The sequence below is a fragment of the Brienomyrus brachyistius genome, unplaced genomic scaffold, assembly GCF_023856365.1.
Source record: "Brienomyrus brachyistius isolate T26 unplaced genomic scaffold, BBRACH_0.4 scaffold39, whole genome shotgun sequence".
Lineage (NCBI taxonomy): Eukaryota > Metazoa > Chordata > Actinopteri > Osteoglossiformes > Mormyridae > Brienomyrus > Brienomyrus brachyistius.
The window spans coordinates 1,944,986-1,959,229 of NW_026042314.1; the positions used below are offsets into that span (position 1 = coordinate 1,944,986).

General features: G+C 42.5%; 2 protein-coding genes across 4 annotated transcripts in view; both read right to left on the reverse strand.

The window, feature by feature from the left end:
- Nucleotides 1-14,244, reverse strand: part of LOC125722483 (E3 ubiquitin-protein ligase TRIM47-like) — a 230,611-nt gene that overhangs the window by 16,060 nt on the left and 200,307 nt on the right. The window lies entirely within an intron of this gene.
- LOC125722506 (uncharacterized) lies at nucleotides 1,864-4,349 on the reverse strand. Its single transcript, XM_048998694.1, has 2 exons — nucleotides 4,252-4,349; nucleotides 1,864-2,904 (listed from the first exon to the last, which is right to left on the reverse strand). The coding sequence occupies exons 1-2, from the start codon at nucleotides 4,257-4,259 to the stop codon at nucleotides 2,139-2,141; spliced, it is 774 nt and encodes a 257-aa protein (XP_048854651.1). The 5' UTR covers nucleotides 4,260-4,349; the 3' UTR covers nucleotides 1,864-2,138.

Here is a 14,244-nt window from a genome sequence, read left to right on the forward strand (position 1 = left end):
TGTCTCTGGGGAAAAGGATACGAATGAACTCGCATGTACGCTAAACATGACTTTATACACAAACACGGAATGTAGTGTCCAGTGTTCAAACTCATTGATTTCAGGTCATTTTCACCTGTTGAAATGATTGAAGACAACAAAAAGATCATTTAAAGCATAAATGCATTTATTTTCTAATTAGATGTCAGCAAAACATTAAACATTTCTATGTAGTAATTGCAAGAAAACAAAAAGAAAACAAAATGTACCAGTTTAAGTTTCTGCTACTGTGACATAACACTGATATCAGCGCATTTAACAACGTTACACATGACAGGCTAAACTATTCCTTCTAAGCTAGGTATCCTAAACTCAGTACGTCCAAACAAAAGCAAAAACAGAAATACTGTCACAGGTCCAGGGCGGATTGAGAGCGACAGCGTGTCATGGAGCAAGCAGAAACAGAGAGTGGACGACTCACTCAGGGATTCAAAGGAGGAAAGGGGAAAAACACTAGAGACACTAATAAAAACAAAAGCAGACCACGAGGGGTCAAAAACAAGACAAGGAACAACAGTAATCAAATAAGAAATCGGTCGGTGGGTCACAAGCTTTTTTTTTTTTTTTTTCCCTCCACCACCCCCCCTCTGCGGAGGACCACTTTATTGTGCCCGAGATGTTATTTCAGGTGGAGTCTAGGACCCAACCTGACACGTGTGTATAGACAAACAGGCACACACATATACAAGCATACGTTCCCACCCTCATGCAGACATAAACAAATATTTACACATTCACCCAACATTTAGACACACAGAAATGAACGCTGTACACATACTCTCACTCCCCATATATACTCTATGTGGACCCCTATTTTTCCTCTGGCGAGGAGACCAGAAGATCACCCCGGACTCGCAGTAGCCGAGAAGCCCACCAGCCCAGACCCCGACCAGACGGCCAGCTCTTCCTCTCAGCCCCCAGCCCCAAATGGCGAACAGGGAATGGGGGTGTGAAAAGACCCCATGCCCCCCTTCGCCCGCTCAGATGTGGTGTTGGTGTGTGTTGTTCTAAAGTGCTTTTAAAACAGGTGAAGGGCATGGCACTAACCACCCCCTGCCGACCAACAGCTGGTGTTAGCTCGGCCTCTCCCCAGAGCCCTCAATGTCTATGTGTGATTTAAATTGAGATGTGGGCCCTGGCACCAGAGGTAAGGCTGAATGAACAGACCGCCCTCTGGATGCCATTCTGTGTGCCCACCCCCAACGCCCTAAATGTATGTGTCATGAGAGAGTAAGTAATGAGAGTGTCTACGTTGTAGTGTATGAATGAGGTACAGGTGGTCGCGAGGGGACAGAGGAGGAATACCTACCCTGCATCCCAGCAACGCACCTACACCTCAAAGCCCTACATGTGTGGTGGTGTGATGGAGCGGGAGGAGGGAAGCATTTAGGGATGGGGAGGAAAGGAATGGGGGGGGGCAAAATACCTCCCCCCCGGAGCCAGCTCCCCCGCTGACCCCCATAAGCACTCCCCGTTCCCCGAAATCCATCCAGGGAGGGGGGCCCAGGCCCATCCAGACCGGGGCCCAAGGCAGCAGCACCACCGGGCCCCACAGAGCCCAAGGCGCCCCACCGGACCCCACTACAAAGGAAAAGCTACCCCCGCCCCAGCATTCAGTCAACTCCCAGACTGCACAAGACAAAAGACATCCAAAGACATTGTACCTCTCTGAAAGGTAGAAACGTTTCACCGCTCGTCCAAGCAGCTTTGCATGTGCAAATGCACAACCCCTCACTCAACAGAGGTAGAGGCATTAGGCACAACCTGTCTCAAATTTAACCTGCAGCCCTCTCATCATTTGCCAAAACAAAAATAATTCCCAGGAAAAAAACAGACCCAATTCACACCTCCACCAGGTGGACCACCCTTAATGACCCACTCTATTGGAGTAGGAGGGACTGGTTACATCTACCCGCAACTCCCCCCCCGCCACTTTGTTTCACTCAACGAGCCCCCTTAGACTACTTACCCAGGAGGATAAATATGTGGACACTTACAACCTCCCTCAGTCTGAAGAAGCTGCTTGGATGAGCAGCGAAACGTTTCTAACTTTCAGAGACAAGTCCAGTTGCCACGAGTCAACCACCAGAGAGTATGGTCTAAGGTTGCCTGGTCCTTCTGTTCCTCTGTGGTGAAGGGTACCTTAAGGGTACCTTCACCACATTGCCATTTGATACTGACACCTTCACATTGCCTGCTTCTAAATCGCCAACGATCAGTTCTTCCAATAATAATTTGTCCACCTTAGTCTCAACAATATCCAAATTTACTGCATTCAGTTGGAATTCACTGTTTATAACTTCTACTGCCACATCCACAATTTCCAATTCAAATGCTTTTTCAAAAGAATTTTCTCTAATCTCCTCCACTTCAACTTCTCCAATTTGTACTTGCACAATTTCAAAATTAAATTTACTTTGATCTAAATATTCGAGATCAAACTGGCAGAGGTCTACCAGCACAGCTCCTATCTTCAGACTATCTTGATGGTTGTCTACAGGCTTTATGGAGATTGTCCTGTTATTTATCACAAAAGCCTCCAACCCATGTACATCTATCCCCTTATCCCTCCCAAGCTGGCTAATGGGTGGAGTTACTTGGGAGCACTCCTCTTCATCACCCCAGCAGATGATCTCTTCCCACTTGTCCCAGGCTGCCCAATAAGCATCATCCGTCCAGCTAACTGCCTTGGCAATTCGCCTTCGGGAATGTGACTCAGTGGAACTGTCAGCCTGGTCAGAAGGTGATTCTGCTGGGGAGCACAGCTCTTTCTCATCTCCCCAGTCAATCACCTCTCCCCACTTGTCCCAAGTTGCCCAGTATCTGTCATCGCTCCAGCAAACAGCTTTCTCCATTCGTCTGATTCTGAATGAGGAAAAACAACATAAAGGCAATGCAATGGAGCTGTCAGTCACTCCTGACATGTGGACTACACTTCTGCACTGACCCACACCTTCCCAATCAACAACCGCATTACTGCACAGGCAGAGCTGCTATCTTTGGTCAGCTGGCTGGCGTGAGAATCTCAATTCCAGACAAGTCTGCACATTCATCTCCATATGTGTAACAGTCTTACTACCTTGTAAATAGTCTGGAGGGTTTGCAGACTACCCCAACACTTTTGATGGAGCTAATTTTAGGTTTATAATGGAACAAAACAAATTGACTACAAGACATCTTGAGTGAGGGTTGGCAACCCTGCATATGACACTAACTAACCTGCACATACAATTTAAATATAATCCAAACATCCATCCATCCATTTTCCAAACCGCTTATCCTATTGGGTCGCGGGGGGTCCGGAGCCTATCCCGGAAGCAATGGGCACGAGGCAGGGAAAAATCGAGGATGGGGGGGGCAGCCCATTGCAGGGCACACTCACACACCATTCACTCACACACCATTCACTCACACATGCACTCCTACGGGCAATTTAGCAAGTATCCGGAGGAAACCCCACGACGACATGGGGAGAACGCGACCAAGAATATAGACTTAAATTAAAATAACCTTACTTGTAATAAATAATGCTGTTGGTACGTCAAACTGTCGGTGCAGCGGTAAGAAAATCGGGAGAAGACTAACAATAATAGAGGATTTATAAATGGAAAAATAAGTTCACATAACACGTTATTCACCGTCTTTCTCTTTAGGTCACTCTATACATACATATATACACTTCGAGCACGCGCAGTACAACTCAACACCCCCTACCGTACAATCAAATTATGACAGACTGTGCACATATAACTGAGAGCATACATTTACATTTACATGCTAACAAATGCTAAATTAAATAAAACATTAAAACTGAGCATACGCTGGTCGCTCGAAAGACGCCAAAACACGGAAAAGAACCACAAAACATCCCCCCAAAAAACTAAACAATCAACATTAAAAGACTGAGCAACAGTCAAATGTAGTAATTTCGAAAATATGATTTTTTTTTTTAATAATTATACTGGACATTTCTTCGCGTTTCGGGTGGTTCTTTGGGGAGCTTTCATTGGACCCTTTTCGGGACGTTTGTGTGTTCGCGGGCCGAAACACGGTTGGACAACCGGTACAGAACATTTTGGAACATCTGGTTCGTAACCCGATTTATTCGTGATCAGGACTGTTCGTGGGTCGAGGTACCACTGTACATACAAAGACAGATACTAAATAATAAGATAATTTATACGATAAAATGGGAGCAGAAATGCAACGTACCTTGCCATCTTGGTGCAGAAAAGCAAGTGAAGCCGCGTCTTTCAAACCGGTAGCTTCCCACGTGCGGAGGCATCAAATGTAACCAAGCAACAACATAACTAAATAATAACATCACAATACGTATAGTTGTTATATAATAATGACAGTTTTATAAGTTTTTTATTTACTAATAGAAGTAAATAAGAAAAAAATTGTGTAAGAACTGCAAAGCAAGAATATAGTAGTAAGCATGAATCACACATTCAGCTCTGGATAATATCAGACAATGACTTAAAGACACGTGAAATGAACTGCACTCTTGGAGTCTGTCTCTCCCCAAAGCACTATGCACGGTAACTTGTTTAATATGGGAATTATAAAATGACACTTTGGTAACATTTCAAACTGTTGTATCGCGATACATAGCGATCAGTATGTCGAACTGTCACGCCCAGCTCGTACGATCCTCATGTGTGCCATGCCCCCCTGATTATCCACGTGTGCTTCCCCATTATACCCAGCTGTGTCCGATTATTTTCGATTATTATAGTCCATGTCTTGCTTTCGTTCCTGGTCCGTCATTGATGTTAGTTAGTCGATGTTCGTGTTTCGTCCCGTTTTAGTGCTAATAAATCCCAGTTTCCCCGTGTTCTGCCTGCCTGTTTCCTGCCAGTGCGATCGCGCTCGCAACCAGCCCAAAACCTGACACGAACAACATCACACAAGCTTCCCACAAGAACCTGTAATTAGACTAAGCGCGTACCACACTGGGCCCGGCTGCCTTATACGGCAACCGAGCACGATCGCATCCCGCCCCCCTCCCCAGTTCTGCCCCCCTGTTGCACTTACTGGTCCGGACGCGAGCACGTTTTGTCATCAACCTGCAACTTTTTGTGTGAAAGAAACGTAAGAAGCAAAGCTGTGTACCACAGTAGGGTAGAATTCATGGTTAATTTCGTGGCTTATTTGGGGCGGTTTTGAGTATGATGACACACACAGATTTGTCAAGTATACAAAGCAGAGGTTTTTATTTATTCGTGCTGCACGTATAGGAAGATCCACACTTTATCAAATATCTCAGGCAGACTGATGCTGCGCGGGATACCGGTGCCAAAAGGTATTGCGGTACCGCATTTTTGAAAGCTGTTTCTTTAGTACTTGTACTAATTACACTATTTTCGCTTCCGCTAACTATGGGATCATGACGATGGACTCTATATTTCAAAACCACTGCCGAAACTAAGTTATACACTAAGTTAGATCTGCACCCATCATGCTATATAAAATACTAAAACGTCAGCTAGTTAAGTATGATGTCCATAGCTTCACGTCAGTGATTTATGTCAGGGATATACATTGACGTCATCAAAGTTTGATGTTTGAATAATAAATAGATAATAAAGCATAATGTGCTGCGTGGGAAGTGTTTTATATGTGATCAGGTCATCAGAGCTGTATTATGGGATGTCACCAAGACAGGTAATGCTAATACTTAAAAGTAAATAGCATAATCATACAATGATAAGAAAGAGAATAAGGCAAAAACATTTCTTGAAATTTGGCCTGAGGGTGGCGCTAGAGTGATGGATGGATTGAACCCAAATTTGGTATGAATAGTTGGAACTGACCTCTATCGATGTGCCAAATTTCAAAAAAGTTGCCAATCAGCTCTATGGGCTGCCATAGACTCCCATGGCAAAAAGCATAATAATAGTGAAAACTACTAAAAACTATAGGTATCCTAATAATAATAGACTGTCATCTCTAAATTGCCCACAGTGTGTGAGTGAGTGCATTCCCTGCAATGGACTGGCATCCCATCCAAAAGTATACCATTGTGTCCTATGCTACCTGGGATAAGCTCCAGGCCCTCGTCTCCAGGATATGCGGTACGAGGATGGATGAATAATAATCATGTTTATTTCAATTTCAATTATTGGCAAATATAAACATGTACCAAGGATAATAGCAATAAATACAGTATGCCAAAATAAATGCTAGAGGAGAATCCTGCAATTCCTGCCCCAGTCCTGGGTCTGGGGAGTTTATTCTCACTGAGATTGCATAGGATTCCTCTGGCTGCTGTTTTTCTCTCGTACACGTGAAGTGCTACTTCTTCATTGCCCACATGTGAGCCAGTATGTGAGCCCTGATCCGGGCTACCATCCCGCCCAAGGCATTTCCTCTGTATGCTGCTTCCTGCAGCCCTGCAGTGGATAAAAGGAAAGGACAATGGTTTGTTGATTTATAGCACATATATTATTATATTTTATATTGTTCAAATATACATTACTCAGTAATAACTCAGTAACTACTCAAGTACAAATGATGAACAAATACAGTAACTGTTATGATTAAGAATGAACGAACGTGGGATCAGTATATAATTAATACTTTCTGGTTAATTAATAAATTAAGTAAGAGTGTACTACTTCAGGGGCGGCATGGTGGTGCTCTCATGCCCGGCTCGTACGATCCTCGTGTGTGCCACGCCCCCTGATTACCCACGTGTGCTTCCCTGATCTTGCCCAGCTGTGTCCACTTATTTTCGCCCAATCCATCTATTTCAGTCCATGTCTTGCCTTAATTTCTGGTCTGTCATTGATGTTAGTTAGTCTTAGTGCTGTCTGCTCCGTCCCGATCCCGAATAAATCCTCGTTTTCCCCGTACTCCGCCTGCTTCCTGCCCGCTTGTCAGACTGTGCGCACTACCCGCTTTAACCAGCGAACTCTGACAGGTGCACTGGTTAGCACTGTTGCCTCACACCTCTGGGACCCGGGTTCCAGTCTCCGCCTGGGTCACATGTGTGTGGAGTTTGCATGTTCTCCCCATGTCGTCGTGGGGTTTCCCCCCACAGTCCAAAAAACATACTGAGGCTAACTGGAGTTGCTAAATTGCCCATAGGTGTGTGTGTGAGAGTGAATGGTGTGTGAGTGTGCCCTGCGACAGGCTGGCCCCTCATCCTGGGTTGTTCCCTGCCTTGTGCACATTGCTTCCGGGATAGGCTCCGGACCCCCTGCGACCCAGTAGGATAAGTGGTCTGGAACATAGATGGATGGATATACTACGACATTATTTGTGCCCCCTCAAGTAAAGTGTTGCTCCTAACTCATCTGGTCTTTTTAAATGTTGTCAAAACATACTGAATTAATCCCTGCAAGAAATTCTTTGAGGGGGTTAGAGAGAAAATGCAGGAGACTGAATCCAGGACCTCAGCTATATCTTTTTTAAGTGTTTACGTGTAAACAGTCAAGACTTAACGATATGGGCTCATACTAAAATAAAAAATCCATGGCAAAGTGTTACTCCATTTTGAACAATATGAGCAGAGTATGCACAACCTTTTTATGTGAGACACAGCTATATGCACTATATATTGGTGCTTCCCCTAGACTTCCTGAGACCTTAAATAGTGTGACATTTGCAATAGCGAAAGCCTTCGTTTTAAAGATGACTTTTCATGTTTTCACTTGAAATCATGTGGAAAGATCACATCTCCACCCACAAAGCTCTTTCATATTTCCTGCGAGCCTGCTCCAGTGGGCTCTTGGGCAGGCAATATTGTATGTTACAGACCAATAAAGGAGGATCACTGTTTGAGGGTACTATTATAGCACTTGAATTATATTACTTATTATCCTCAGTCTTGATAGAATGGTAGACTTCATTGATAAGGACCTACAGTGGTCTGTCAGTAAACCTACAGCTCGGACCACTACCTTAATTTCAGATCAGGTAAGGTCAGGTCAGGTTGGGGAGATTGCACTGGAATAGGGTAGTAGGGACCCTACGAGCTGGATCACCCTCAGGGAATCATGCCACATGGTCATAGTGCTGTACCTGACACTTACAATGCAGGTAACCTGACTCACGCGGGACTCCCTGAGCAAACACTCATTTGACAGAAAGTCAAACCAGTGGTAGCCAAGGATTCTCCGAAGAGACACAGTACCAAAGGAGTCCAGTCTTCATCTCTGTTCACTGGATAACGTCCATGTCTAGCAGCCACACAGCAAAATAAGGAGCACCAGGAGACCTTCACCGTCTTACAAAAATATCAGGAGTGCCACAGACCCCATTCCAGCGACTACATGACCCCCATGCTCTCCCAATCCATCTACTGACATGATAGGAAGAGGCACGAGAGACATGAATGTCACTGCTGAGGTAAGTGATCCTCTCAAGGTTGACATTCTCTCTTTTTCTGAACTACATTTCACTGTAAACAGTACATCTACTGTAGATTCCCATTCATATTCCATTACTGCTTCTCCAGTACAGGGAACTGCTGTGCTGGGAGCTTACAACAGGACCCAAGGTACCCAGAGTAGTATACACACAGTCATAGTTCGCACAGTCTGTTGATGGAAACTAGTGAACACAGAAAACTTGCAACATTATACTGATTTTTTGTCAGGGTCAGAACTGAACTCACAGCTCCGTAATTGTGGGGCCATGGTGTTACTCACTGAGCAAAACAAGCTCATGTCTGGATGTCTGCAAAGACCCCTATGAAGAGAAACAGAGAGGACCCTGTAACTTTGCCTGGATTAGGGTTAACAGGGTCCTGCCCAGGGGCGATTTTAGCCCATTTTTGGGGCTGCTTCAGTACCCCCAAAATGAATAAAAGCTCCCCCAAGGATTTCTAAAGATTTCTAACTTTTTTGACAGTTCATGCTGTTTATGTGAGACAGTATTAAAATATGAAAAATCATTCAGATGTAATATTTCAATAACTAGTATAGATACCCCCCCCCAGCCCCGAAAAATGGTTCGTTCCAGCTTCACTCTCCGCTACTCTGACTGGCTCCAGCGCTCCTGCCAGAGCAATGGTGGCTGAGACGCATTGCAGCGGTGGTTTGAGTACTTGGCTTAAAACAGGACATGTTAGCTGCATTTAACCTTCAGTAACTCTTTCTTTATATAGTTAGGTAGTAGGAGTCTGACCATGTCTCTTATTAGCTGAAAAACATTACCCTCACAGGTAAACTGCAGTGTTGAAAACACGTTTTCTGACGATGTTTGCTACCCTACAATCCGCCCTACTCTGTAGGAAAATCAGCAACATTTTGACCGTCCTGTTGCTCCCATTGAAATTTATATAGCCTAAATCTACAAACTTGAATTGCCAACCGTTTCACCAGTCCTCTTTGAAATGGAACGAGAGAAGCTGGTTATTTTTTCATGTTCCGAATATTAAACCTAAGGTAGCTAACTGACTGGATGCCCATTAACTTTATAACTTCTGGTGTGTGTGTGTGTGTGTGTGTGTGTGTATTTTGCACAGAAAGACAGCCAGGTTCATAATGGATATAAGGAAGTTTTTTCAAAAAAAGGACGGGCATTCAGATAAAAGGAGAAGATCATGATCTGTCAATCAAGAATAATGTTGGATCAGTGTTTAAATAGTCATATATTTTATTAAATGCACACGTGGTTTGGTTATTTGCCTTTTGATTGAAAGTACACTGAGAGAAGAGTTTTTTTATTAGTGATGTCAATAGCATTTTTTAATATTAATGTAATTTCTTTATCTAATTGAATACTATCTATTTGTGTATGATTGTCAGTTCAAAGAGGGAGAGAGGAAAGAGCAGATAGTGAGGAGAAAGTACAAGGTCAGGAAGAACCAGGTAAGAAAACAAACAGGGAATAGTCAGTGACAGGCAAAACAGAAACTGTTAAACTGACAGAAAAAGATCCTAATTTTACTCATACAATCTGGAAGTTGTGTTCTCTCTATATTAAAGCTGCTATACAGAATCTGCAAAACAAACTGTGTTGAAGCAGTTTGTGCCTCTTTAACAATATTCCAACATAACATTATTATCATTAATTGGGCAGAATAAAATTAATGATATATTTTTCTTTGGTTCAGCCACAAATCTACAAAACCTCAGCCAATGGTAGGTAGGTCAACTTTTGGACCATCTAGTCTGTATGACTGCCGCAGTACGTGCCCCCCACATTTGCATTAAGTCAGAATGAGCATCCTAAGAACGTGAAAATTTAGCAGGCTGACATTGAAAGAAGACGAAAAGGGAAGACAATGCTTAGTATATTCGAAATATGAATTTAGTGTACTTTAGGTATTTTGATTCAAAGTTTTGTACTTTTTTGATTAAATTGTACACGTTTGAAGTATTTTTATTTTCAAAAGATGCTTATAACTTTCCTCCAAGTACCACAATGGGGAGCTCACGTACCAGGTACCACAGTTTGAGAATCATGATCTTATATCATTAGACTTCATTCTGAAATGTAAACAGGACACTTTCATTACATTTTCCTATTTATCGATCTGATTTACTGTTTGGTTAATCTCATTACACAAGGAGGCGAAGAACAGGGAGAGACTCTGAGAAAGCAGACCAGGGAACAAGATGAGGAGAGGCAGAAAGAACCAACCAGGTAAAGAGATGAGGAGAGACAGACAGGGCAGAGTTCCAGTCAGCAGTCCAAAGATGTGCAAGATATGGCTCTTGATTTGGGGGATAAGACTACTGGTCCTAAACAGGTAAAACTGTCCCAGTACCCTCTCACTCAGTTTGGCACACAAAAAAGATCCTTCCAAGAAAACTGGTTCAAAAGCTTTAAATGGTTAGAATATTCTTTATCCAAAAAAATGCTGCTTTCTGCTACGCTTGTCGAGTCTTTGACAAAAGTCTTAGGTATGACACATTAGTGAACGATGGAGTCAGTAATTGGCAAAAGGCACTGAGCAAGTTTCAAAAACATGAATCCACTCAGTCACACAAGGACAGTGTAGTTTGTTGGAACAGCTACAAAGCAAGTCTGTCACAAGGCAATATTGTGGAACAGATAGAGGCAGCAAGTGCCGCAGAAGTAAGTGAAAGAAGGGAGTACCTAGAACGTATTGTGGCAGTGACCTGCTTTTTGGGGAAGCAAGGAATATCATTTAGAGGTCATGATGAAACAGAAGAGAGTGACAATAAAGGGAATTTCTGTGAGTGCATAAAACTTTTGGAAAAGTTTGATCGATTCTTGCAGAGGTGCACACCCCCATGAAACACAACATACATCTCTTGTAGTAGTCAGAATGAGATGATTGAATGTTGTTCACAAGAGATAACTGCAGCTATTGTTCATGAGATGACGGAATCACAGATGTATGCCATTATGGCTGATGAGGCCAGAGATGGAAAGACAGAACAGTTGGCTTTTGCAACTGTCAAACACACGCTGGTCATGCCAGGTTCGTTCAGTAACGGCTGTGCTTAACAACTTCCATGCCATAATTGAGTGCCTCTCCACTATCAACACACCTATTGCGGTGGGATTAAAGGCAAAACTCAGTAAATTCTCCTCAGTGTATTTGCTGATTGTTTTCAAGGATCTACTGTCTGTAACCGCATGTTTACACAGATACCTACAAAAGGAGACCATAGATATTGCCCAGGCACAGACATATAAAGATGCAGTGGTTGAGACTCTGAAGCAGAAGCGCAGTGATGCCACTGCTACTGATATTCATGCAAGGACAAAGGCTTTGTGTGAGGCAAACCAGGTAGCTGTTTTGGAGCAGTCTTCTGGACAGAGGCAGAAACGAAAGAAAATGGATGGATTTGTTGTTGAATCAACCTGTGGGGCAGGCAGTGAAGTCTGTGGCTCTTCTATTTCTTAAAAGGAAATTGTTGTTTCCTTGTCTGAACAGAATGATCTCTGAACTTGAGAAGCGTTTTTCTGGTGTTAGTCAGGAATTGCTTAATGGGATTCAGGCGTGTAGTCCAACCTCAAACCAATTCTTGTCTGAGCCTCATTTGTCAGCCCTGGCACTGCATTAGCATATTGAACTTCAGTTAGAGGAAGTTGCAGTTGCCAAAAACTTTTTGAAGCTCCAGAGTGAGGCTGGTGCCATTCCAGATATGTTAACATTATACAAACTTCTGGATAAGATCTTCCCCACACTGAAAACTGTTATTCAGGTTGCCCTAACAATCCCAGTTAGCAGCTGTAGCTGTGAGAGATCTTTCAGTGTCTTGCGTCGGCTCCATACCTGGCTGAGAAGGACCATGGGTCAAAGCAGACTCCAGCACCTGGCTGTGATGTCAGTTGAGAAGGAGATGCTTGAGAGAGTTGACCACCAAAAAGTGACAGACAGATTTGCCAGCCACAAGGTGAGGCGACATAGGTTAAAATAAAAAAACAAATCTGCAGAGTCATAGTAGTATCTGCAGTAAAGATCTTTTCATACATTGCATACATTGTACCATAGGCAAAGTTGCCAACATCTTTATAATATTTTTATTAATATTTTGTACATTTGTGTATTTCACACTGTTCTATTTTTTGAGGGTATTTTTTATGTATCTGTATTATATTATTCATTCACATTAAAAGTGAATCCCTGTCCAAAAAATGCACTCTGTTTACTTTTTACTCACTATTAGCATCATTCATTACTCTCCTCCAGTAATTAAGGTTAGGATATGTATTTTTTTTATTCCAATCCATTCTTCTTTTGCAGTCGTGGTCTTTTGCAGCATTTTTAAAAAAACCTTTATCAAATTTGATGGTCCTGTTAAAGACTTTTCCAAAAAGTGTTTTGCTTTTCTTACACAAATGTTGGAATTAAATTGTTAAAATGTACAAAACAGTCATGTCATGTTTTTTGACAAGGACCCAGGCACAGAGAAACTCTTAGGATTTAATAAAGAAATCTGCAGACTTGCACAGAGATGGTAAATTGATGACTGATGACGGAGACAAAGACAACAGACGAAAAGGACAGGGAGGAACAGGGATTTAAATGCACAAAGGAGACATTCAGATAGAACTCGGGACAACTGGAGACATTTAAGGATGCGGGGACTGAAAGAGGCAGGGAAAAAGTCTCATTGTGACGAGTAAAGTGTATCTTGCCTTGCTGGGCAGCTCCCTGGGTGCTCAGCACCCCCAAAGCTCTGAACCTAGAATCGCCCCTGGACTACAGTTTTGCAGTCTGTTCTGCCAAACAATATATTAAAAAGTGTAGTGTTATACATGACACTGTAATTAATTCAAGAGATGTACAATCAAGTTATAATAGTGTGATTATCATAATCACACAAATATATGAATTCCTCCGATGCTGAATTAAACAATCCTTCATGCTGTCCCTTATGTGAATTAGTAAAAATTTCCACACCTTTTTCACCATAGTCAGCCATTCTCTCCATAGTCATATGCAATTCCAATTCCCCCTTTTATTTATTTTATGGCAGACAGACAGCAGTGTTTCCCCTATCATTATATTAGGGTGCCCCCCCGCAGAAGGTCAAGTTCATCTTATTTAATTACATTTTCTATATAGCGTCAGATCACAGCAGAAGTCATTTACTGTAAGGTTACTTTTACTATAGAAGAGCTCTATACATTGTCCTTTTAATAAACAGATTAAATAGCCTTTTGTTATTTATTTTATTTGCACAACAGCTTGTCATTTTTGTCTCTATACCAGAGGTGCCCAATACATCGATCGCGATCTACTGGTCGATCGCAAAGACTGAGTAGATCGCATGACATAAAAAATAGAGGAAGGATGATGCGATCAACCGCGCCAGCTGCTGCAAAACTCCAGTAAGCAACCGAGTCGCCTCCAATTTATTTCTACTAAACTTAAGAGAGGGTATAAAACTGAATGGGGGAGCAGGACCAAGTACGAAGCCAATAACCTACCACTTCCATACGGAATGAAAGGAGGAGTATTTTTTCCCCACAAAGTCATATTCGAAGTGCGTTTGTTTCATCTGTCAGTCTACCATTGCTATTCCGAAGAAGGTAAATGTGGAGCGGCATTTTCGGACTGCTCATAAAAACTACGGCATTAACTTCCCTCCAAAAAGCGAGCTGAGTAAGAGAAAGGTGAAGGAACTAAAATCCCAGTTCAATGCAAAAATGCTTCATTTATGCCAAAGGGAAATTAATAATAATGATAAACAATATTCAATAATAACAATAATACTAACAACAATAAATAACAACGAAAAAAGAAGGAAAAGGATAAAAAAAGAC